Consider the following 25,260-nt stretch of genomic DNA (forward strand, 5'->3'; position numbering starts at 1 on the left):
TGTTTCAAGCAAGGTTTGGCCAGGTAAACTAGAGGTGGAAGACACCTGTGTCGTGTTTGACTCTCAGCGTAGAGATGCCGCGACAAACCGCATAACACTAAAATAGACTTGGTGTAAGTCGGACAGCGTATCCAGCGATACCTCCACCAGCAACTGGTCGCCGGTGCCAGAGCCGAACCCGAGCCCAAGCCAGTGGTCAATGGAACTTCGGTTCGTCTACAGGTGTCGTTGATTGCTCGTTCGAATAACTCAACAGCAACATTCACCGATGATGTCAATTGAAAACAAACAAAATACGTGCAGACGGTGAATCGTATCCGTGCTCAATAAATACACGTCGATCGGATTAAGCTCCTGTGTTTGTTATTGCATGTTATAGTTTTAGTGTTTGATATGTTTTACATCAGCGATGTAGATATTATTGGCGTTACGTGTTTTCGCTAAATCAGTTATGTGAAATCTGTGTGCAGCGTTACTTTGCGGCCTTCCAAGATGGGTTTTTCGGTGCACCTCCAGGGGAAGATCGCCCATGACGCCCTCCTGTCGCGTCAGGATGCCGAGCTTCGACTCCTGGACTCGATGAAACGATGTATTGTGAACAAAGTGCGGTGCGACAGGGATTACGCTCTTGCATTGAGCACCACTGCTGCTCAAGGGCTGAAAATTGATAGGAGCGATGAACTCTCAGGTGGGTATATAAAAATTATACCTTGGGTATGTCAACAATATCAATATTATTTGATATTAAATAGAATATTTCAGCTGATGCTGAAAAAGTGACTTTCCAAAATGATTTATAAAAGTGAACAATATAAAAACAAAACTGTTTATAAATAATTCTAATCAAATTTGTATTGCATTGGAGTATTCTTTGAAACAAAATTTAATGCCGGTTAAATAAAACATAAAAATTTTATACGGTCTTATAGTGAATGCTAACATAGTATAATCTACATTAAATAGTTCATTCAATCATTCCTGCTAAAGATTTCGCGGTGTCTAGTTTAATAAACCGTATAATCTAATTTTAAACTCATGTTTTCTCGTGAGTTATAATTTAGATTCCAATGTTGAATTTCATTTAAATAAACTTGACTTAAACCTATATAAATTTACGACATAAAATAATAAATTAACGAGACTAGTTTATAATAAATATCTGTCTTTTAAGCTATTGCCAAAACGATTATTCATAAATTCACTGTTTGTCGATAGGTTGGTTGATCTTGTACAAAACACTCCTTATTTTATGAATTAATGAACAGTTTAATCATTACATTAATTCTTAATGCATATTTTTACAGTTTCTTCAATTTTAACCAACAATATTTATTACATTAATGATTTTAACTAAATTTGCGTATGCTTGTTAATAAACTATTACTTTTTATTATTTGTTATTTAAGTATACAACAAATTTGCACCTCATAAACACAATACATTTTTAAATATACTAAACTATGGATTATAATGATTCAAACAATGTTTATCTGTATCTAATAAAAATAGCAATTAAAAATTTATCAATTATTGGGCCAATTGTTTGAAATAACAAGACCATACGTCATTACATTACAGTATTTAATATTATAGAACAAATTTAAGGAAGATAGTTTAGTCACTTTGATGAATATAAAATTGTTCTTATCAATATTACACCCAAATTGAAAGAAGGAGAGGCAGTTCGTGTATTCTTTAATAAATTTACATAAGTTGTTTATGTTTATTCAACAATTATGTATTGAGTAGCCTATCTTACATACCTACTTGCGCAAGTTATCTTTTAAAATATTATATCGTTTTCATTTTCAAAGTTAGTAGGTCGGATGATTAAGTTTTTATGCTTACATATTTACATTATTAAAATCTTCTATTTAATAACATATATGAGAACAAACAATAGTTATTAGCAATTTTATTTATTATATCCATTCTATTAGCTTTACATATGTTTAATTGTAAATTTCACTGGAATGAAGCTCATTGTGAAGCAAAAACATACATGAGATTACAGTATTTACATCGACTTAATTTATCTCTAAACCATTGAAAATTTTTGACAAAGTTATTTTGTTTTTGCAATTTATGTGACTTTCACTTAGGGAGCTTGGTGGCTTCGTCATGGAAAAACATGATGGAGGAACTGGAGAACACGGCGAAACAGATCAAGCAAAATGCCGACAGCGTGGAAAGCAAGGCGCTCGAGGCTCTGAATAGTCTGCACGCCGAAAAAAGAAAAGTCCGAAAACTATATCAGGAGGAACACACGAGGATTCTGCAACAGTTTACACATGTGAGTTAATATTATTTTTAGTTGGCGATTATTTTTAGATGGATCTCTTGTTCTATTGTGTACATTGTACGATTTAGTTTACTACTATGTGTTTGAACAATTTTAATTGTTTAACTATCTACTGAGGACACAAATAATAATAAACAATGTCCATTGTGTCATTTCTGAACAAATTATTATTATATACCTATCTAATCATTAAATGCTTGTATGGAATACTGCTTTGGAACTTTTTTGTGCTAAATTGGTTAAACAGTAGATAGAAAAGGTATTGAACAATAACGATAAAACGTGTAATTATTATAAGTTATAAAATATTCTGTACATTTTTTTTGTAAAAAACATGTGGATTGTTCACATATTATATTTTTTACAATAAGGTTCTGCGCTATACAATTTAGACAGTATCACACTTCCTGTACTTCCATTGTATTTAGTTCAAAACACAGGAATTATGTTATTTGTTTCCTAGTAAAAATTCCCGTCTGGAAAACCATGAAATTTACAAATGAGACGACCTAATTAATAGCAAATGTAAATTTTGATTATGCTTGCCAAATAGTTACAATGTCCTGTAATTTTAAAACAGTCGTAATGGACAAACTATGCCAACTAACACAGTTTCAGCACATTTACAAAATAATTTACGGTAATAGTCTAATTAGATGTTGAGTAAAGAAAGTGGATGTTTAGTTTCTGCTAGATTTTAATTATTTTCTATTTTTCTTTAATTACTAACGCTATTTCAGAGCAAAATTACCACAAATTTGTGAGATGCAACATCTGAAACTTAACCTAAAAATTTAAAGCAGAGATAATTAAAAGTTGTAAACATTCAAATCAAATATAGAAGTTACATATATTATTACTTTTGTCTTAATTATTTATGTAACGATGATATATATGCTTATATTTTCAACTGATATACAGTTCTGTTAATATTTATTTATGCAATTTACATAATTATTTATATTCTGACAAACATCCAAAACTTTTTCAAACTTTGAGCCAACAAACTTACACCTTTTTCATGAAATAAAGTGCAAAAATACACACTTTAGGTGTATATACTATACTAATTATACTATACTTGTACTAATACCCTGGAAATTTTATTCATACTAGTAGAATAAATGAATTATGTAAAAGTTAATTTGTGCTATATTTGACAGTTTATTTCATTAATTAGTTGTTAAAAAATAAATTCATAAAAAGAATTTGATTTTTAATATTTTCACAAAACTATGAATATGCATATTTATTTATAAAATTTGGTATATACCCATTTCAGGGGGTGCTTAATTCAATGGTTTTACGTAAACTAACGTTTTACTATAAAAAGTTTACTAATATGATTTCCTCAATTTTCATATCTAAAAAATTACCTTTTAGGTTTTAATTTTAGATTCAAGAACTATATATTTTGAGTATAATTACATATTTTCATGCTTTATAATTGAAAAAAATGTTTGTTAAATTTGGGCAAAAATTACAAATTGCATGGGGGTGTCCCATTTTCAAGTGGACCACACTGTAGATTTAATTCATAATAATAGTATAATTCTAAATAATTTAGAATTTAATAGTTAAAAAGAAGGTATTTCCCCCTTGATATTTAAAATACATAACTAATAAAATCTTTGTACTGTGTTATTTTATGACTCGATACAGATTTCTCTTAAAGATCCCAACAGATTCATTGAGCCGCTGCAACAATTTATCTCGGACAATAATATTTATTTTGAATGATGGAAATCTTTTGTGTGTCTTCCGCTTGAACGGACCAAGTCCTTGACTTTTGTGAGCCGAAGATGAGTTTACCTAACCTACGTCTGGGGAACAGGTAGAATCTATTTATAAAGAGGTTTCGCCGTGGCAACTTTTAATATTCAGCCACACAATTCTTATGCTGTAAAACAACAATTATATCTGGTTTGCTGCTAATTTTTACTTCGGGTGTAAATCCAGTTAGTGTGGATTTAATGGATTTATAATGATGACAACTTAAGTAGGCAATCGACATTTTCAGGGCCCACTCAGAAGAGGTAACTGAAAAAATTATGATGTATTTATTGAATTGTATTAATTTATTAATTTAATTCAAATGTACGCAAATTATTCGGTTGATTAAATTTCTAATTTTTATTTAAAAAACAGATTTCTAATATGCACAATTTTAAGGTTCCATCTGTTACTGACCCATATTTACTAGACTATAATGAATCTATTTAAAAAACCGATTTAAAAATAACCTTATAAACAATTTTTGTGTAATACTGTGTGTGGCACAGACGTGAATATTTGAGTTATTTCCGGTGGCGTTTCTTATTTATATTCTTTCATAATCCTTGTAACTACATCGAATAGTATTAGTGTGTTCGACGAATACACTAATCACGTCAGTCGTACGAATACTAATGGTGTAGAAAAATTAATTGCTTTCTTTTGAAAAAAGATATATATTTGTTTTGTCGTTTTCAAATGTGCCTTGGCGACCATATCGTTATAATACTCTGTCTGCGTTCTTAATTGAAATCGAGGTTGTACGAAAAACGAGCTGGGAAGATTTGGACAGAGATATGCCCGAACATTAAATGTTAAATATAAATTAAATACTTAATTGGACATTACAGCGAAGAATAATTAAAATAAAATTAATAACCTGTTGTAATATAATTATTGTATTCATGGTTAAAAAATTAAAACAAACATTTCATTCCACTTAGCATTAAAAATAATGACATGCTTCAAGATGCGTAGAATTGATAGTGCACACAAATCTTCTCCTTTTTATATGTTAATCTTATATTTAACTTATACACATTTTCATAATTTATTAGTCCTATAAAACAAGCTGAGAAGTTGTATGGTAACAAAAATAATAACAAATTTTAATATTATGGTATATTGCATATTATCTTTCCACATAGTAAGGCAATAAACAATTGTAAGTGTTTGTGTGTAAGTACTACTAGTATGATACTATAACAAATTAAATAGTAATGAACAGTTGCAAAAGCCTAACACACAATAAGATGAAATTACCCTGTATCCATAGGCTTATATCCATATTTTGACTACAGCTCATGAATAGGATTATTAGAGCATTCAAAATAACTTTTATTTATTATTAAATACTGATGTAATTCAAATAATAGTATAATTTACCACAAAATTATACGGGAGTCAACATTAACTGTTATTTCAGTTGGAAGTAAAATTTTCATACCACATTTTCGTCTTTTTATTTTATTAATAAATATTACGTATTACTTTCTGAAAGTAAAGTTTCTGTTTCGTAATGATTCACATAATAATTGAAATTTATTTGTATTTCATCCGAGTTTATTAGCGCGTTTCTCCACATAAACTGATGGCCTGAAACCTCAGACCTCATACTGAGAAAAATCAGTGTTTGCATCATGTTTCCCAGTATCATCTTTCATTTCGTCTCGTCTATTTTTAACTACATCGTTCGCCGTTTTAATAACTAGGAAGTTGATAATTAATTATATGGGTTGTATTGAGTTTCCAACACTAACAATAATGTGGTTGATATTTTGAAAAAAACAGATTATAGTAGATAGGAATGTGTCTATTGTTTGTGTCAATTACTATTTTTAAAATATAGTTTGTATTTAAAACAGATTTTGCTGATAATTATAACAGATAATTGTCTTGATATAATTATTATCCCCATATCAGTACGTTTTATATCAAAATTGATTAATTTCCTCCAGATTTCTTAAAAAACCTCCGAAAAAAAAAAACAAAAAATATACATTATATAAGGTGTTTTTACACAGTGGGTATAACAAACTTTTTGTGTAGCCTTGTCCCTGTAGAATGTCTAAAAAAAGCAAGACCATCACTTTTAAATAAATTCAATTTAGACTTTTTTACAGATCTGCGTCCGAATAAAACCCCATCCAACAACTTTCTTCTGACAGTCCTTAAACTAATTTCAGCAAGTTCCATTTTCTCCAAGTTGGCTTTAAGTAGTATTGATGATTTAACCTAACTTTAATTTGAAGCAACAATAAAAATTTACAACATTAGATAAAAAATTAGTTTAATATTTTTAAAAAATATATTTTTTTAACATATTCATACCATTCATACAAATATATTAGCTATTATCAACAAGAAAATCATTTTAAATGGAAGCTGATGAATTACTTATTTACTTATTTTAAAATATTTTATTACCCAAAAAATGTTCACTAACAATTTTAAAAATATAAATAATTTTCATCTCATTATTTTGCATACATATATGAAATTGAGAAATAATTTATGAATTGCTCCATTGTTCTAAAATAAAGCATGAATATTTAATCTCAATTATTTACAGCTAAATTGTTAAAACTTAATGAAGATTATATAAATCTTACTAAATACGTCCGCCTTCAAATTTAGCATACATCTAACCATTAGTTTAGATTCTAATGTCATACCACTCCCCATTATTTTTATAAAAAATCATTCGTGTCGTGGTACGATGATACAACCTTGAGGAACTTTTATATTAATTAGCTGATTACAATTTTAAATATTGCTTATCAAATATTGTGTGTGTGCATTTTAACTAGATTACAATTAACGTGTAAAAATGTGACCACAACAAAATACACGTCCGATACAGGCACCGATTCAGTCAATCCAATCCGCTCCGATAAGCCACATAGCAATGTAAATAAAACGTCATTGCACCAGTATCAAAAGAAAAAAAAATTATCAGTTGCAACTTGGAACATTTCTATCAATTACCGCTGCAACAAAACCTTGTAAATAATGCGGTTGGTTGAGATGTTTCAGCGGGACAGTTGTTTTCCATGCAGCCATTATTACTGTTTTAATTCTCGAAATTAAGTCTGGCATGAATTATTTCATGCGGTCAATGAAGACTATTGACGCCACTTACAATGTCAATTAGATCAATTGACTCCAATCTTATTATGGAGTGATGTCCGGAATTATGCGAATTCTGGCAGGTCCGGATTATAATCTTATGATTAACACATTCGATAATCAATATTGTTTTCCCACCAATCTTTTTTTAATTTATTATTTTTTCAAATTAAAAATACCTGTTAACATATATTGGCCTGAAAACTTTAATATTATTATTTATTACTTTCAAGTATGACCGAAAATAGATCAAAACTAATGCTTCTTTTACTTGATTGTATAAAGAGTCCTATATTTTATATATATATATATATATATATATATATATATATATATATATATATATATATATATATTTAAACTTTTCTTGATTGTCATTTAAAGTTTTGTCATTGCTTTCCCAGTTTCTCAAAAATGTAATTACTATGGTATTAAGATTTCAATATTATTGGAAGGAACTAGATACACGATGATTATCGTTTGATAATTATACGATAAACTGTCGTACATTGATATAGTTCCCATAAAAAATACTATTTTTACAGACCAATATTTCATTTCGTGAACTAATTAAACATTATTATTTTTACCCCAGATAATTTATGTTTCAGAGACTGCACGAAATTTCTCAAAATTTTTAAAGTGTAATCACTCACCATTAATCATATTTTTGTTTTTATAAATATTTGGTTCGTCATTGTGGCATATTTAAATTAAATTTTATTCCAAAACAGCTTAAATCACCGATTATATAAAATTACTTTTAAATTTGGTACGTGACATATCAATACGTAGAACTGTGACGTAGATTTTTGTAGCATTAAAAAGTATTGATAAGTTTTTTAAATTTTATTTATTAATATACACATTAATTCCATGTGTTATTTTGTGAAGTGATCCTCTAACACGTTACAACACTCCACAGTGTTTGAATAGAAATTCACTGCGACACTGGATGATGCAGGTCTATGTTGTTAACCGATAAGTTGAACTTAACGAATGTGATCTTATTTACCGCAATATCTTGCTTCTTTTGTATTCCAAACGGTGTCGGTAACTAGGTCGTCATTTTCATTTAATACATGACCCACAAAGCTGGCATAAAATAATTTGTATTAGTAGATTATTAATAATTATAGATTGATTTCGTCTTTCGAAATCGCAATACGCGAACGAAACCAGTTTCACTTAATAGAAAATGTTATGGTTAATTATGCTGTACAGTAGCTGTAAAAATTAAATACATAGGTTAAATATGTCCTCAGGAAATGTATTAATTATTATATGAGCACTTTGTACCCTCTCGTATTTAAATAACATAATTAGCCATGTGTAAAAGTAAAATAATGATTTAATTCAGATTTAGTTGGACTAAAAATTTATGTTTGAATACAGTTGAATTTATTTATTTTATTATTATTTTAAAATGTAGGTGGTAGAAACGATAACTAACAATAAGGATCGACTCAGAACACAACAAAATCCAATGGCATTTTCAGCTTGAAGGTCGTAAATACGTAATATTTTTAGAATACATAAATTATTTGTATTTAAATTAAGATATAGTCAAAATGATAGAAACTGAAATTACTGTTACCAACTGCAAATTGGTGTAAATGTGATTTATTTTTAATTTTATGAATTTAAATAAACTTTTTAACTTAAAAATTTCACATATTTCACAATCTCTAATTGTATTTTTACAATTCAATTTTATTTTATTCAATATATTTTATACATTAAATTGTATGCCAAAAAAAATTGTTTTCTGTATCATCCGATTATTTCAATAATAAGAAAAATAAAATAATTAAGACTAGTGAAGTTTTTCTGCGTTTACAAAACTTGGCCTATATCTATCGTTAAAAGCCAAAAATAGTCTTTCTGAATATATGCTAATTACAGGATTACATGAAAACATCTTAACCAAATTAGTTAGGAAATGTTCCACTGTGTCTACTCCATTGTTCAATTGTGTCTAAAGAGAGTCCACCATCTCTTACTATTTTAGACTCTTTAATATGACCTTTATTAATTTTTGTTTTTACTTAATAGTTTGTTATTTCTTGAACTGCTCGCAGAAAGATTGTTATCCGATATTTGATATTACCAATTGTATAATGTACTCCTTAAATTTCATCTCTGAGAATAATTTAGCAATAATACTTTCTCTTTCGTAGTTCCAAAACCAAAATTCTAGCTATCCGGTACGCCACTAATAGGAATACTTAATTATGAATATGCATAATTTATTGTAAAATTTGGTATATATCCATTTTAAAGGGGCTTAATCCAGTGGAGAGGTTAGATTTGCTATAAAAAATTGGCTAGTACGTTTCTTCAATTTTCGTGCCAAAATATTACTTAGAGGGTTTTGGGTAAAAAAAGAGGCACTGTGTACACACACTAGTACATATTTTCATGCATTGCAATTGAAAAAAGTTTGTTTAAATCGAAGAAAAAATACAAATTTTATGAGGGTGTCCCGCTTTCAAGTAGACCACACTGTATAAAGAATGCATCCACATATCTTCCTTTCAAAACATGTATGATGTTGATGAGACAAATCCAGATATTATCCAATTCGATTATTATACAAAATCGCAACCATAATCATAATCCACAGTATTAAATAACTTGGCTATTAAAAAATAAGAAATTTCTCAGAGATGTGTTTTAAAAATACCGCTTTTCAAAATATTGTTCCACTAACCGTGTAAAGTTTAATTCACAGACAAAATACAAACAAGAACACGTGCCCCCGCCGTACCGTTAAAACATTAAACACAAGCAAGTCAAAGCAAGTGCTCATTCAGTGTTAGCTTAACATTTATTCATTTCCTGTGGTTGTTTTTGAAAATCTTAATTGGTTAGCCGGTTTGATTTGTTTACTCGGTGCAATGATAAAAATTCGTTTCGCCGAATTAGAAAATGCATGCATTCTATATGCCACACCTAAAGACCGAAACATGAAATTGTACCGGATATCTCGGCACGCATGCCACACTCTCACACAGTTCGGGTCGAAGCCGCGTACCTCCATGAAAGTCAGCTGAATTTTGACCTCGATCAAGAACCAGACGCATTGTGCCCCTGGCTAGGAACCGCTAACCTTATTCGCGAACCCCACGTACCGTCGCCGGTTTTAAGAGGCCCTGCTGCACGCCTCATCCACCTAAACAACCAACTAGACTAAGTGGAGACCGTCAAACTGGTTATCCCAATGATTTTTAGGCGGTTTTGAGAATACTATTAACACAAATAATGTTCCACTTACCTGTGCCCTTTAGTTTAGGATTTTTTTTGCTAAATATTGTGTTTCATTTTTCAATAATTGAAAATTTTAATTTAAATTAGGATAATTTAAGAGAAACCGGAAGAAGATTCTCATTTTTATAATAATTCTTGACTTTTTGGTTTTTGGTATTAGTAAAGATTATAGATATTAATGATTCTGAATTGTATAAGGATATTGATAATTATCTACTGATACTTATTTCCAGATATATAAAGATATTGAATTTCATGATATTAGTTTCCTTTACATTATTTATTGTCTTATCGCTTTTTAGATTTACTCTTATTGGATAATTTTCAACTTTGGATATTTTATGATATTTATTATAAATATTTTTATCACATTTATGTAATACTGGTTGATTGGTAAATGGTAGATTTTGGTAATTTTCTGGAACTTTTAATAATTTTAAAAATTAACAACAAAATAGAGAAACATCTGTACTACATAGTGTTTACTGGCTAAAGAATTTTCAAATATGTTTGTTTATTTTTGTAGTTTTTATTATTTTATAACATTAAATTTCTTATTTAATATTTAATATTTTAAATTAAACGCCATAATTATAATTAATAATCATAATTAATTAATTTGCATTTTTTCAAATATTGTAATAATTTACAAATTTATTTTCAATTTTTACACTTTTAAATTAATTTTCAATCGCATTTTTTAAATTATGAATAAACAAAATAAAATTAATTTGGATCGTATTCCTGTTCTCATCATTTTTAATTTTTAGACCTTTAACATATTTCTATTTCTTGTAATTTAATTTATATTTCACAAAATAATCTTTTTTTAACCTTTTTGTCAGTTTATTAGTTTTATTAATTTTTAATACATTTAATAAACGTATCATGTTTACTTATATAGTGTTATAAATTATCTGGTATTTAAATATTTTAAAATTTATTTCCAACATTTTTTTGTTAAATTACTACAGATGAACTCATGTTGCTAATTTTGTATATAATAAATTTAAGATATAAACGACCTTTAAAAAAATATATTATTATTACTCGACATTGGAATATTCAAATTTAAAAAAAAATAAATTCCCCACATCAAACAGTTAGTTCGACATGTAAATATAATAGATAAGAGTTAAGCCGTCTATTTAACAGTGATTATACACTTCAGTAATAGTTTCAAAAACATACTATTATAGCAACGCAACATTTACAACAAGTACATCCCATCTTTTGAAGTAGAATTATCGGTTTTACCGCGATTGCATAAATACAGTGAACACGGTAAATGAATGTCGAAGACGGCGTACAAGCGGCGTTACAGCAATACAAATGGAAAATATTGGTAACCTTCATAAGGCACACAAAGGGAAAGCCACTGCATTCTATTTTATATTCAAGTCACTGTCATCGAGCGCATACGAATGCATGTAAGCAGAAGATGTATGAAACAAAGAACGTTGGACTGTTGATGTCGAACGAGAACTCATTAATAAAATAATTAAAAGCTGTTTGTAAAGTCTGTAATAAGCGACTGTACGTTCTTCTGACATGCGGTTCTCCTAATATAGATTATATTTATGCCATATTTGAATTACTCTTTAATAAAATGCAAAAAATTGATACATATAGCAATGTTTGGGTTTTCATATCCACAATTATTTACTTATAATATTGAGTACCATCAGTATTATTAAATTATTAAATACATTAACGTACTAAATAATCTGTTTAATTGTTAATATTGAAATTGTTTTTTGTCGCATTATTTTGAACACATTTCAAATACTCATTTTTTAAATTAAAATTTAATTATAACTTAATAACTTTTTGTGGAGAAATTATTAAATTTTTCCAAGCGTTTAACTAATTTATTTATCTAGTCAATTATACTATAAATTTTAAATATGAATAATATTATAGTAGGAATAAAAGTATTTTAAAAATTGTTAACAGTTTTTTTTTTCATTATCATATTATATTTATTTACAAAAATATATTGTCATAAAAATTATATTTTTTATAGTTATGCTCATTACTATAATACACAAATTTTTGTTCAATAATTGGCTTAGATTATTTATTTCCATATTCTTATAAAAAGCTTTTTGAGGTTCTTTCCTGCCTACATTTCGAGGTACCATTCAATAAAATCGAGTTATAAACAAAAATATTACCAGAGTTTTCATTTTAAATAGCTCATGCAAATAAAAATTTAAACAATATACAAATAAATATTTTTAGTCTCATGTTTTGAAAAATATTTTCAATTAATTTCTTGTAATAGTTATCTATTTCCAAATTCTTACAATATTCTTTTTGAGAGTACTTTTTTCCATGGAATATTTCCAAATCAAATTTTCTTAATAGCTATTAAAATATTTCTAAGGATATAGAAATGATATATTCTACCTTTTGACCACATAATTTTCAACTTATTTTCAAGCAGCTCATATATATTTCTTTCCTATATATTTTTAATAGATCTAGTAACAATAAATTGATGGTCTTTACATTTGTATGCCAGAAGAAGTAAAAAAAAATAATTTAATTGGCATATGTAAACCGATGAGTGTTTCTTATCAACGTACCCATAACTTAAACCAAGGTAAATGAAAACCAGGGCCAACGCACTGACCACAATGAGTTATAAAAGTAAATTAAGTGGAAGTAATTTTTCTACATTCGACATGCACCGGCCAAGAACTTTTTTAATGGACTAAAAGTTTCAATCAAACATCTTTGTTTGTGGTGACGGCGTGTCATACTGGTCCGGACCACCTACTTCCATTGTTGCGTAGATAAATGCGTTCGACTTCTCAAAAGGCTACAACACCATTAACTTCACTATAAATTAATTCCGTTGTTATTTGTAACTTATTAACAGACACACGATCTTTATGAAATCTGATCCGATAACGGTGCGTCGTGAATATCAAATGTTGCTCAATACATTTTTCGTGTGAAACAATGGTCTTGCTACCGAAGATTTTCCAATTTTTCATATAATAAATCAAGTTTATTACATCTCAGCGTTGTTCCCATATTTTCGTCTCGATGCATACGAAATTTAAAAGTCGAAGTTAATGAAGTCATAAAATGAGATTTAATAATTTTTAGTCACATCGCTTTAAAACTGGCGACTGAAACTTCACATAAATTTTAGGTTCTTTATAAATAGATTTAAATGGTATATAAAAACAGTAGAATGAAACCAACAAGAACATCAAAGATTCAAAGTGAAATAATGTTATCTTAAATTACTCATCAAGATATTTATGTTTCCTTCAGTCTTTATTTTATTTTATCGCTGATATATTAGGGCGATTGTTAATTGACAATGAAGTCACAGGAATTTTACTAATAGTACGCAACCTATACTCGAACACATTTTTAATATATTAACAATTAATTTTTTGTTAAAAATAATTTTTAGAAAATATGTACTGTTACTAAGATTAGATTTAAGAACCATATGTGTGTAAAAATTACAGTTTTATAAACTAACAATAAGATTTACAGTTCAGTAAAAATAAACTATTAGTACTTAAGTCCAATGAACATCTATAATTGCTCAAAAAGTAATAAATAATGAAATTAAAAGAAAACAAAAGGCTACACTGCTACTTAGATGAGTCAACATTTTTTTTAAAAATATTCATCTTTTTTAAAAGAAAGTGACTATTTTAATGAGTAATGTTACAAGATTGTTTTAATGGAGATTAATAGTTAATAAATTTTAAATTCTAACATTTCATTTGATAAATATACTTACAAATTAACTTAAAACAAGTTTATAAGTAAAGTAAGTGTTGTTTTAAAATGTAAAAACTTTCCTCATAGAAATTATTGTTTTAGAGTTCTTACATATAAAATTATATAAATATGTACAATGAGTATCTTTAATGTGTAATTCTAGCAAATTAAAAGGGTCATATAGAAACATAAACATGTTATCAGTAACAGGTTGAAAAAAAAGAACCAGGATGATTTTTTTCTTACATGATCACTATTTTAACCCCCTTTATGAAGAAAACTTAACTCTAATTGTTATTGTTCTGTAGGGGTACCAAATTACTTGTTTCTGGCTGTTTCAAATATTTCTAGGCCAGATAGAGATCTCAGAGTTTTTAATATTTACATAAACTCACTTTTGGCAGATTTCAGAAAAAATTATAAATAACAGTTTTATTTAATTTTCTTACATATAGAAAATTTTCATAGACTATATCTACTAAACAAATTTGTTATTAGATATCCAAACAAGATTTGCGATAACGCTTTAAAAAAATGAAATCCGGACAATTAAGTCAGTTTCCTTCTCTCTGATCTGAAAAAATAAGCAATTTGTTGGTTAGACAAAGTTTGTCAAAATAGGACAAAAACATATTTTATGGGGATGTCCCGCTTTCAAATGGGCCACACTAGGGAATGAATGAATAAAAATTATAAATATTAATTATTAAAATTGAATAAAAGTACGTTTATTTTGTTATTGTAATCACAGTAAAAGTTAAAATCACTTATAATAATTTAAAATTGAAATATTAAAAATTCCTAAACACTATGACTATGTCTTGAAAAATGTATTGTATTTGTACTTGAGGAAGACATATTTTGCATATTCTCTTACGATGCGATTAGATAATAATTTCGTTCATATTCCTTTTTACACAGTGAAAGTAACTTAAGTAACTTAGAAAGACTTAATGAACGAAAAAAAAAATTATGAAGAATAAATTAAAAAACCTTTTTTCACCTTATTTTTGTTTGTATTTTCTGCAGAAAAAATTATTTTTCACATCTCTAGATGAAACTAAAATATTATACATTTATTTAAAAATAGTTTTGGCTTTATTTTTATATAAATGGAAAGTAATTATTTAAATTAGTGCTTCTTTAATATCGTTGTAAATTATATCATCTAGCATAGTCCTGGTGCATGAACAAATTAAAAAAGCATTCTAAACTTTATAGATGGCACAGATGGGAAATACGTATATATAATCATACCGTAATTAAGTTTGCTAATTGTTTACGTGTAGTATTCCGCAGTAAGCTGTAACAATGTGTATGTGGCAACATTGGTCCATTGTCCGATCTCCGGTGAGGTTGGTCAGCTGTTAAATGCTACATGCTCCTTCGAAACCCATTTTTTTTTATTTGCTTCATGTGAACACGTGATTCGAATACACACACCGTTGAATTTAAATCGTAAATTAACACCCCGATACTTATTTGTTGGGATTTAATTGTCGTCACGCTTTAATTGGGTATTTGTCGACTGTAAATTAGGTGGGTGTAAAATTAATTTAAAATAAAATAAATTAAATTAAATTTGTGTTGAAATTAATATTCGTAAAGATTTGAAGAAGAAAGACGGGAATAAAATTGTAGTTTACAGTTAGTGTGTGTAGAATTGGCAGAATCATGTTAATAACAGTAAACGTTAATGCATTTTAGATTAGTAAATAAATTATTGGTTCAAATTTTGAATAAATTATGGTCACAGCTAATTAATTATCTGTGCTAATTTTTCAGATCTGCAGTGTTTTTGATTAGATACAAAATTTTATCATCCAACCGATGTCTGTTAAAACATTTTTACAGTTAAATAATGAGAAAAATTCTTCAAAGTTTGAATCCACTTTACTAAGACACATTAATAATTTAAAAACGAGATTGGTTTGATATCTATATCTTCTGACTTATTAAACCACATAATTAAATCATGTAATTAAATGGACCATACTTTATATTAAATGGGTAAAAATGGTAAATATCAAAACTATCGCGGCATTAATTTGACGTAGAAACACACCCACTTGAAATGCGTAATCGTTTTAAGTGAATTAGCCGCTATATTGTGTCCATTAGAAAATCGATTTCGAAATCCATAAATACTGCACTTAACACACCTTTATCCTAGTTTCAGACATGATGGAATGACATTCTTTTAATCTAGATGAAGTCAGTACAGTTGATGCCAGGCATTACTTTAATTAAATTTGTTTACGTGTTTCCATGCATGTTGTATAACATGTAATAATTTAAAGGGTAATAATTAATCCGTAATAGCATTATTAATGGGAAATGGGGAGATGGACGTTAATGCATGCAATATGTAAACGATTTAAACGTGGCCACGCAAAAAGTTCTGCAACACTTATTAACCTCAGTTTAGAAAAGGGAATAACTAAAAGCTAGTTATACTGTTAAATTTAATTTTACTTTAGATATCTTACGCTAATTATAAAATTGGTGGATGCGCGAGTTTAAAAACATTCCGTTTTATCATCTCTAGAACTTTTTTTCAAAATCATTTATGTTTCTTGTTGAAATGACTTGTAAATATTTTGCATCCATATTTTTTGTTTGATTTTGAGTATCTATACGTACTTAAAACTCATAGTGGTTCTCGATCCCGTTAGATGATTCACAATTTCCAGCAAACCAGATTGTTGAGTGTATTAATTATTCACCAAAATGTGATTAATTAGCAGTTGGCTTACCTTGATTAGTTGGAAATTGATCGACGCGGCAACGTGGTTAAAAAGGGGACGGACAATCACCTCCATTCAACGACGAAGTCAATGAACCGAATTCCCCAGAAGAAGGCAGTCGGTGCCGATGGTGTTTATGCTCAGCTGGTTCTTATTTTGTCGTTGGTCTACAGTTAAACCAGCAAAACATTAATAAATCACTTAAATATTGGCAAAGGAGTGTAGATGTTTTTGTTCTTGCAGAAATTTAACTCATTATTATATGAGTAATTTACATCAGCAGTTTTGCAAGACTCGAGAAGAAGTTTTATTGGTGTTCTTTATAAATTGCCCTTTAATAACTGTTGTTCATTAAGTTTTATTAGTTGCTAATCACTTGGACCTTCAGAATATATATATATATATATATATATATATATATATATATATATATATATATATATATATTCTTAACAATTCTTGCATGTAAAAATTATCAATATAATACCAACATTAATTAATCTCATGGATTTTTGTCGCCGTGACCGCAAGTCAAAATAAGAACCAGTTGAGTACAAACACCATTGAAACCAATGATATGATTCCACGGAAACCTATAAAACAACTCGCCTTTATAAGTAACGTAGCTTCTTAAAAGAAATAATCCATTTGAAGATACGTCTTCAACCTAAAGATTGTGGCAATAATAATTGTATACATTAAATTGCTAATTTTGAAGAAATAAGTGTATTTATTTCTCATTATTTTTTTCTTCAATTTAATTGTACATATGATATTAAACACGTCTGACAATCTATTATTGAACTTGACATTATTTTGGGCGACCCCCATTTAAAATTCATCAAATACACCGGATATATGATGCATTCCAACACGAAACGATACTCTAAAATTTCCATGAAATTGAAAATTTATACGAGCTTCACATGTCCACTCGTCTAATATAAATTATATGCGATGTTACTTATAAGCCATTCTCACGTAGTCAGAAGAAGATTATTAATGATTTGATATATCTACCACGTACACAATTCAGTTTAAACAAAAAATAAATATTTTTTAACCGTGATGAGAGAAACTCATTGAGAAAAAATAATTTTCGAGGGCAAAACCCAAAAAACTATTATAACGGTTGTTTATTTTCTTGTAGTATAAAAATTTTTGCAACTGACATCAGTGGCTAAAATATGTGATTATGTAATCTTTATATTTACTCTCATTGAAAATATAACTGAGAATAATTGCAAGTAATAAATATAAATGTTGCAATACATCATTCTAAATTAATCACATACTGTAAACCCATGTGGTAAATTGAGTAAAACGACAATTTCACAGTTACATTTACATTTAAGTAAAACAACTTAAACATTTATATTTAATAGTTTTAATGATATAAGGTATACATTACCTGAAAAAATTATAATTCTCCGGAATTTTCGGAATATATAAAAATATAATAAAAATATTTAATATTTTTATTATTATATTAAATCAGAGTACTTTTATTTAGTCCTCAAAAAATTCCAATGAGAATGTTTTGAATTTCTTTATAGAATTCTTAAATATTTGTTTTAGATGTTTTAAAAGTAAAATAAACATTCTTTATTCACTAAAAACTCTGTTTTGGAAATGCACATTAAAATTGTTTGGCAGTATCTATGGAATTTTTAATTGAATTTAAATAGAGGGAGTTTTAAAATAAATAAATAAATCTATAAACTCTTTAATACTCTTTCTAATTAGATCAAACCATTAAAATAATTTACTACCACATATTCTTATAGTAACAATTCCATTTATTATATTTTACACATTTTGATGTAATTAATTAAGTACTTTAAGGAATAAACTGCCAAAAACATCAGAAATTATCTTATTAATCATAAAAGAATATTTCGAAATAGAATTATGATTATGCATAATTTTTTTTATCAAATTTGATATCTAAACATTTCAGGGAGTGCTTAATCCAGCATTGTTGTTAGATTTTCTATACAAACTTTGCTATGTATGATTTCTTCAAAAAAATTATTTCATGCGAAAAAGAGTTTGTCAAAATCGAACAAAAAATATAAATTTTATAAGTGTGTCCTGCTTTCAAGAGCGCCACACTGTATATTAATTAAAACAAAAGATATAATTATATGAATTTGTTATTATTGCACACATATTTTATCTTGATTATAATTATTCAAATACCCAAAATAAATAGAAAGCAGTTTTGCTCTAGGTTTTCATTGTTATTGTTATTACAATGTTTAAATTTGATATTGACATAGTTTGTTGCGAATTTCACACGTACAAACTGTTATTAAAACCATTGAATGTGGTAGGTGTATGTAAATCAGATGACGGAGTTCTGTGGACAATTTTAAATGTATATTCATGTTGGCCGAAATACATATTTAAATTTTTACCGAAATGTCGGTAACTAATTACCATCCTGCAAAATGGCAACGGCAAATTTAGGTTCTGTCAAGGTTAAAGTTTTCTGATTTGTTACAGTGCTCGTCGTTAATTTCTAAACATTAATTAAAATTTTGTATCGAAACGGACTGTTAAACTTTGCTGGGCGATTATATTTTTAAAACAAATATTGCCTTATTATGTACAACAATTTGCTTATAAATGTGAAAACTGCCTGTCGAAAAACAGGTTTTGATGTTTTAATGCCAGTTTTTTAAGTTCATTAGATTGGTTATTATAATTTCTGACTTATTACAATGGACACAAGGATTATTAAACTCGATATTACATTTGTGACTGCTGATTTATTATGGGAGTTATTATTAATATTATATTTCTAGGCAGTTCATTTAAGAACTGGTATTACTAGTTAATTCATTTCACATTTAAATTAGGTATATTGTTGCAATAGCATTTATTTTATTGTACAAATTTGCTTTAAATTGCATTATATTTTACATTTTTTTATAATGCTTGATTGAGATATTACATTCACACATGTTCAAAAAAGAAAACTTTGTTCTACTGACTTCATACGGAAATAGTTATCAATTAACATTTCTTCGCCATACAAGCATAAGTAGAATTGATTCAGAATCAATGGTTCTATCGTGTTCCACTTTTAAATTGTAAGGCTTGTACCGTAAATGACTTCTAATCATATATGCATTGCACGTTTATGAGATACACGTATTTAGATTAATTTATAACTAAATGATTTTTTTTTATTTCAGCTCTCAGATGAAGTAAATAGGAAGAAAACTGAATATCAGAAATACTTAGAATTGTACAAATTAATGAGAAGTAGATTTGAGGAAATTTTTGTAAAAAGTAAGTATTTTTATTTATTATTAAATTACTGTATACATAATTATACTTTCTTTACTTTATTTTTTAAATTATTTGAATTAATTTTGCAATTAATCTCTGATTGGTAAATGATCCGTAAAATTTCTTGCATAATCACGAATGCGGAACAATTTTTATGAAACTCTAACAATATTTACTGCTAACTGATTATCAGATTAAACACTACAGGTAATTGTAAATTAACTATTTAAAGATCAAGGTTTTTATTTATTTATGTAATTTATATTTTTTGTATAGTTAGTTATATTTATGTATATCTCATTAATACAATAATTTCTTGCCGCATGTATGAAGTTGTTCACTGCGTCGAATTATTTTTATCCTACCTCGTATAAACCTTTAAATATTTTCAATTGAATTATCTGTATAGATTTATGACGAAGCAATGGAGTGGAAAACAAATTTATAAATTAAATTATCCACAAGTGGTTCAATAAATACAATAATTTCAAATGGTAATGAATTTTCGTGTTTTTAACCTTCACAGGAAAACCGAAGTCGTTGCCAAAATTCTCTAATAATAGCCTCGCACACATAACACGAAATTAGTATTTTTCAGAGTTTATCTGCAGATTGTCGGAAGCTAGATAGATAATACAGTGATTTCTAGAAATTTATCCTTTGGACATGTGCATTTAATATCGAAATAATTTTGAACGTAAACGCTGTGAGTAAAAATAGCCGTGTCTGAAAGTGTTTAATGAAAAGTAGATGTCAAGGCAGAAAATGTTTGTTGAAAAACAACGATTTTCGATACTAATACACACCGCATTCTATGAAATGCTTGAAATGACTTAGTTTAATAATTCTCATCTTAGTAATACTTGAAACTTAATTTTTATTTTTAGCCGGACGAGGTGGTCGAAAGTTAGACGAAGTAAGAGATAAATACCAAAAAGCCTGTAGGAAGTTGCATTTGACCCACAACGAATACGTCCTTCTATTGACAGAAGCTGTCGAATTCGAGAAAGATTTTAGAACCGTTCTATTGCCAGGACTTTTGGAACATCAGCAATCATTGCAAGAAGCATTTATATTAGCATGGTAAGCCAATTTGACATGTTCAAAATTATATTATTGTCACGTCTATGTTACAGGAAGCAAATTTTGCAAGAGGTATCTAATACTTCAGACTTGTCTTCTGAAAAATTTAGAGAAATTCACAAACGAATAGAATCTTGTATAGATGCAATAAAACCCAATGAAGAGTATAAAGATTTCACTGAAAAATACAAGTAAGTTAGTAGAAGCAGTTATAAATATTATTTACTTATTTTTGGTTTATTACAGAACTACTCCTACAGAACCTGTCAAATTTATTTTTGACGAAAGTTTGGTAGAAGATTCAGCTGGAAAGCTACTTCCTAATCACCTAGCAGTTGACAATTTGACCATCGAATGGTTAAGAACTAAATTAAGCGACCTAGAAACGAGCATTAGGGAAAACCAAGAAAAAAGAAACCAATTAACGAGTAACGAAAGTATAGCAAATGGTAAAACTACACCAACTAACGAAATTAACAATAGGTAAGTGCATCTTATCCTCAAGCATATTTATATCTACATTTTAAAATTGTAAATGCTTTGCAGATTAGCTGTAGACACGTCAAAGAAGGAAATTAACGAATTAAAATGTCAGGAAAGGAAAATGCTAAGACAGACTGAGCTCATTAAGAGCGCATTAAATGAACTCGGATGCGAAGAAGTGCCTTCAGGGTGTGATCTTTCGATAGACAATCAACCTTTCATAACAAATTCTAGTGAACAGGTAACTATTACTAATCTTAGGAAACTCACTTATGATAATTGTTTCATGATGGGACAGAAAAAAATATTATCTATTAAATTATACAAAAAGTAAACGTTTCATCATGTTGCAATGAACACGCATACAAAAAACATTTTAAATGCGAAATTTTGAAGTAAGAAGTGAACAAATCAACAACAAAATTGTTCACATATTGCATTTCAAAAAGTCTAATAATAATTAATTATTATGGGTTAGATATATTTGTGATAGTTTAGTTGTACGCTTTTGGGAGTATAATACCTTTCCTAGAACCGCTTTTAGATCACTAGGTGGTGGTAGATGAGACTAACATGTTCTAGGGCGGCTCTGAGGGTGCGCTAAATAAGCGTAGTGTTTTCGATCATCAGAAGATTGTAAAAATGTTACGTAAACCGTTCCGTCGGAAATCAGTTCCATCATCGCCTGTGGCACCTCCCCGCACAAAAGGACGGAGAGACTCCGCCCCTAGAAGTGAAGGCGGTGATCCCGTAGGTCAAGGGTGTCATTTTTTGCCGATTGCACTAATGGAAATGAACTAACATTGAGCTTTATTATGATGCTAAATCAATATTATAATCAAGAGAATAACATTAATTATAAAAACCCCTACCAAAATCTTTGAGAAGTATTATATTTTAAATTTAGTTAATTTCACAACGCATTTTTCGTAAGAACTGTGTTATACAAGAGTTATTTAAAAATATATATATTTTTGTTTTGTAATATAAATAAAATAAAAATATACATTAAATTATATTTTATTATAATTGTAATTTGCATGTTGAGTAATCCAATGGTATGAATTATAATTAATATATTAACAAAAATTTAAATCATGTGTTTCATACTTATTCCAACGTAATTATTTCAATTAGAACCCAAGCACTTATCTTTATCACTATTTTTTTCTAGTTATCTAACATGCATGTACTAATTTAAAAAGGTAATTTGAAAAAAAAGCTAATAGATCATTTAATTGCAGGTATCCATGACAACAAACAAATCATTGGTAGATGAGGAATGGTTCCATGGGGTACTTCCCAGAGAGGAAGTAGTAAGGCTGTTGACCATGGAAGGCGACTTTTTAGTTAGAGAAACGACACGAAACGACGAATGCCAAACTGTCTTATCAGTTTGTTGGGGCGGTCACAAACACTTTATTGTACAAACTACTGCTGAAGTAAATGTTTAGTGTATTTAATTCACCAGTTTCTTAATAAGGTTGATTATTATTTCAGGGCCATTACAGATTCGAAGGTCCAGCATTTCCTAGTATAAGAGAACTGATATTATACCAATACAAAAGTGGACTACCAGTAACTGGTAGATCCGGAGCAATACTCTATAAACCAATTCCACGGGAACGTTGGGAACTGAATAATGATGACGTTAACCTGTTAGACAAACTTGGACGAGTAATATTTTTTATTTATTTACAAACATTTGTTCTGATGTTCTGTTTATTCTAGGGCAATTTTGGAGATGTATACCGTGCTCAACTGAAAAACAGTAACGAAATTGTGGCTGTAAAAACATGCAGGGTTACACTACCGGAAGATCACAAAAAAAAGTTTTTACAAGAGGGTAGAATATTGAAACAATATGATCATCCAAACATAGTAAAACTTATCGGCATCTGCGTTCAAAAGCAGCCAATAATGATAGTAATGGAATTGGTGCCTGGTGGATCTCTATTGACATTCTTAAGAAAGAAATCGTCGACACTGACAGAACCTCAACTCTTGAAAATGTGTTTAGATGCTGCAGCTGGTATGAGATATCTAGAATCCAAGAACTGCATTCACAGAGATTTAGCAGCTCGTAACTGTCTCGTAGGTGAGATTAATTTAAATGTACCTTTTTAGCTATATTTAAATTGTAAATATTTTATTATGAACAAAATATTCATCAAATACATTTACAGGTTACAACAATGTTGTTAAAATATCAGATTTTGGAATGTCTAGAGAGGAAGAAGAATATATAGTTTCAGATGGAATGAAACAAATTCCTATAAAATGGACTGCGCCTGAGGCGCTTAATTTCGGTAATCTTCGACAAAATTTTTAACATAACAAAACTAAACAAGTGTCTTTTACAGGCAAATATACATCACTATGCGACGTTTGGAGTTACGGCATCCTATGTTGGGAGGTATTCTCTAGGGGAGGAACACCGTACGCTGGCATGAGTAATTCTAAAGCCAGAGAAAAAATTGATGCTGGTAAATAGATGTAGACTTTTCCTAAATTTATTTATGATACAAACTAATATTTCAGGATATCGAATGCCGGCTCCTGAAAATACTCCAGAAGCAATGTACAGTCTAATGATTCAATGTTGGGAGTACAAACCAGAAGCACGTCCGAATTTTGAACAAATTTATTCAGTGGTTGATAGTTTATGTGCTGCTCACAGAGTTGCTTTTTTATAAAAATCTGATTTCAAGAAGTCTATGTTTGCAAAATAACAATAAAATCAATGCTTTTTACATATACGTATTATGGATATGTATCAGCAAATCTATTCATGCCTTCAATAGTTTTAGTAGCATTAAATTTATTCCGTCCGTTATATTTTATGGCAACTAAATCTTAAATGTACTAGTCTGAAATTTTGTTAATACTCATTTTACAGAAAAGTATTAAATGCTCTTTCTAGTTGAAGACTGAAATTGGATTTTGATTTTATTGTTTATAAGCAAATAATAAAAATGTATACTTTATTCTATATGCAATTTTAAAATATGCAAAAAACTGTGGATGCATTAGTTTGATGTTGAATTTTAGTTTTTTTTAATGTTTTAAATGTGTGTTATGTCCTATTGAAACTAAGTTATCGATCTGCAATATTTCTGTGATGTTTATATCCATTAAAACGTGGAATTTTACGTTAACTTTTCAAATAGATATAAATTTTATTGTTTTAAAAAGTATTAAATGCAAACATTTTTCTCATATATCCAAAAGAAAAATGTCAATGTAATATAAATATGTATGTTACTAACATTTGGCATTAATACGGAATAATTTCAATGTGTAATATGATTTTTAATATTTAGAATTAAGTTTTGACATCAATATACTGTTATTAAGTTTTTGAGTATGCTTTATATTTATCCTTTTGATACTCGTTCAATGAATACTTGTATATAG

General features: G+C 28.4%; 1 protein-coding gene across 2 annotated transcripts; it reads left to right on the top strand.

The window, feature by feature from the left end:
- Positions 1–103: 103 nt before the first annotated feature.
- On the top strand, positions 104–25,204 carry LOC109593869 (tyrosine-protein kinase Fer). 2 transcript variants are annotated; one of them, XM_020008999.2, is made up of 14 exons: positions 104–688; positions 2,103–2,293; positions 20,181–20,277; positions 21,165–21,360; positions 21,414–21,551; positions 21,607–21,843; positions 21,907–22,084; positions 22,426–22,593; positions 23,088–23,285; positions 23,344–23,520; positions 23,575–23,941; positions 24,030–24,152; positions 24,207–24,329; positions 24,385–25,204. In XM_020008999.2, the coding sequence occupies exons 1-14, from the start codon at positions 493–495 to the stop codon at positions 24,537–24,539; spliced, it is 2,544 nt and encodes an 847-aa protein (XP_019864558.1). In that variant the 5' UTR covers positions 104–492; the 3' UTR covers positions 24,540–25,204. The 2 variants fall into 2 exon arrangements, with proteins under 2 accessions (XP_019864558.1, XP_049820478.1); XM_049964521.1 differs by lacking the exon at positions 22,426–22,593 and having other exon boundaries at positions 140–688.
- Positions 25,205–25,260: the final 56 nt, after the last annotated feature.

The sequence above is a fragment of the Aethina tumida genome, chromosome 3, assembly GCF_024364675.1.
Source record: "Aethina tumida isolate Nest 87 chromosome 3, icAetTumi1.1, whole genome shotgun sequence".
In the NCBI taxonomy this organism is placed as follows: Eukaryota; Metazoa; Arthropoda; class Insecta; order Coleoptera; family Nitidulidae; genus Aethina; species Aethina tumida.

What these genes read in the sequence shown, in the direction of transcription:
- LOC109593869 (XM_020008999.2), top strand. Translation starts at nt 493, where the DNA reads ATGGGTTTTTCGGTGCACCTCCAGGGGAAGATCGCCCATGACGCCCTC. An exon ending in GAAGCATTTATATTAGCATG is followed by an intron (nt 21,361 to 21,413) that starts GTAAGCCAATTT and finishes TCTATGTTACAG; the next exon opens with GAAGCAAATTTTGCAAGAGG. An exon ending in GCCTGAGGCGCTTAATTTCG is followed by an intron (nt 24,153 to 24,206) that starts GTAATCTTCGAC and finishes TGTCTTTTACAG; the next exon opens with GCAAATATACATCACTATGC.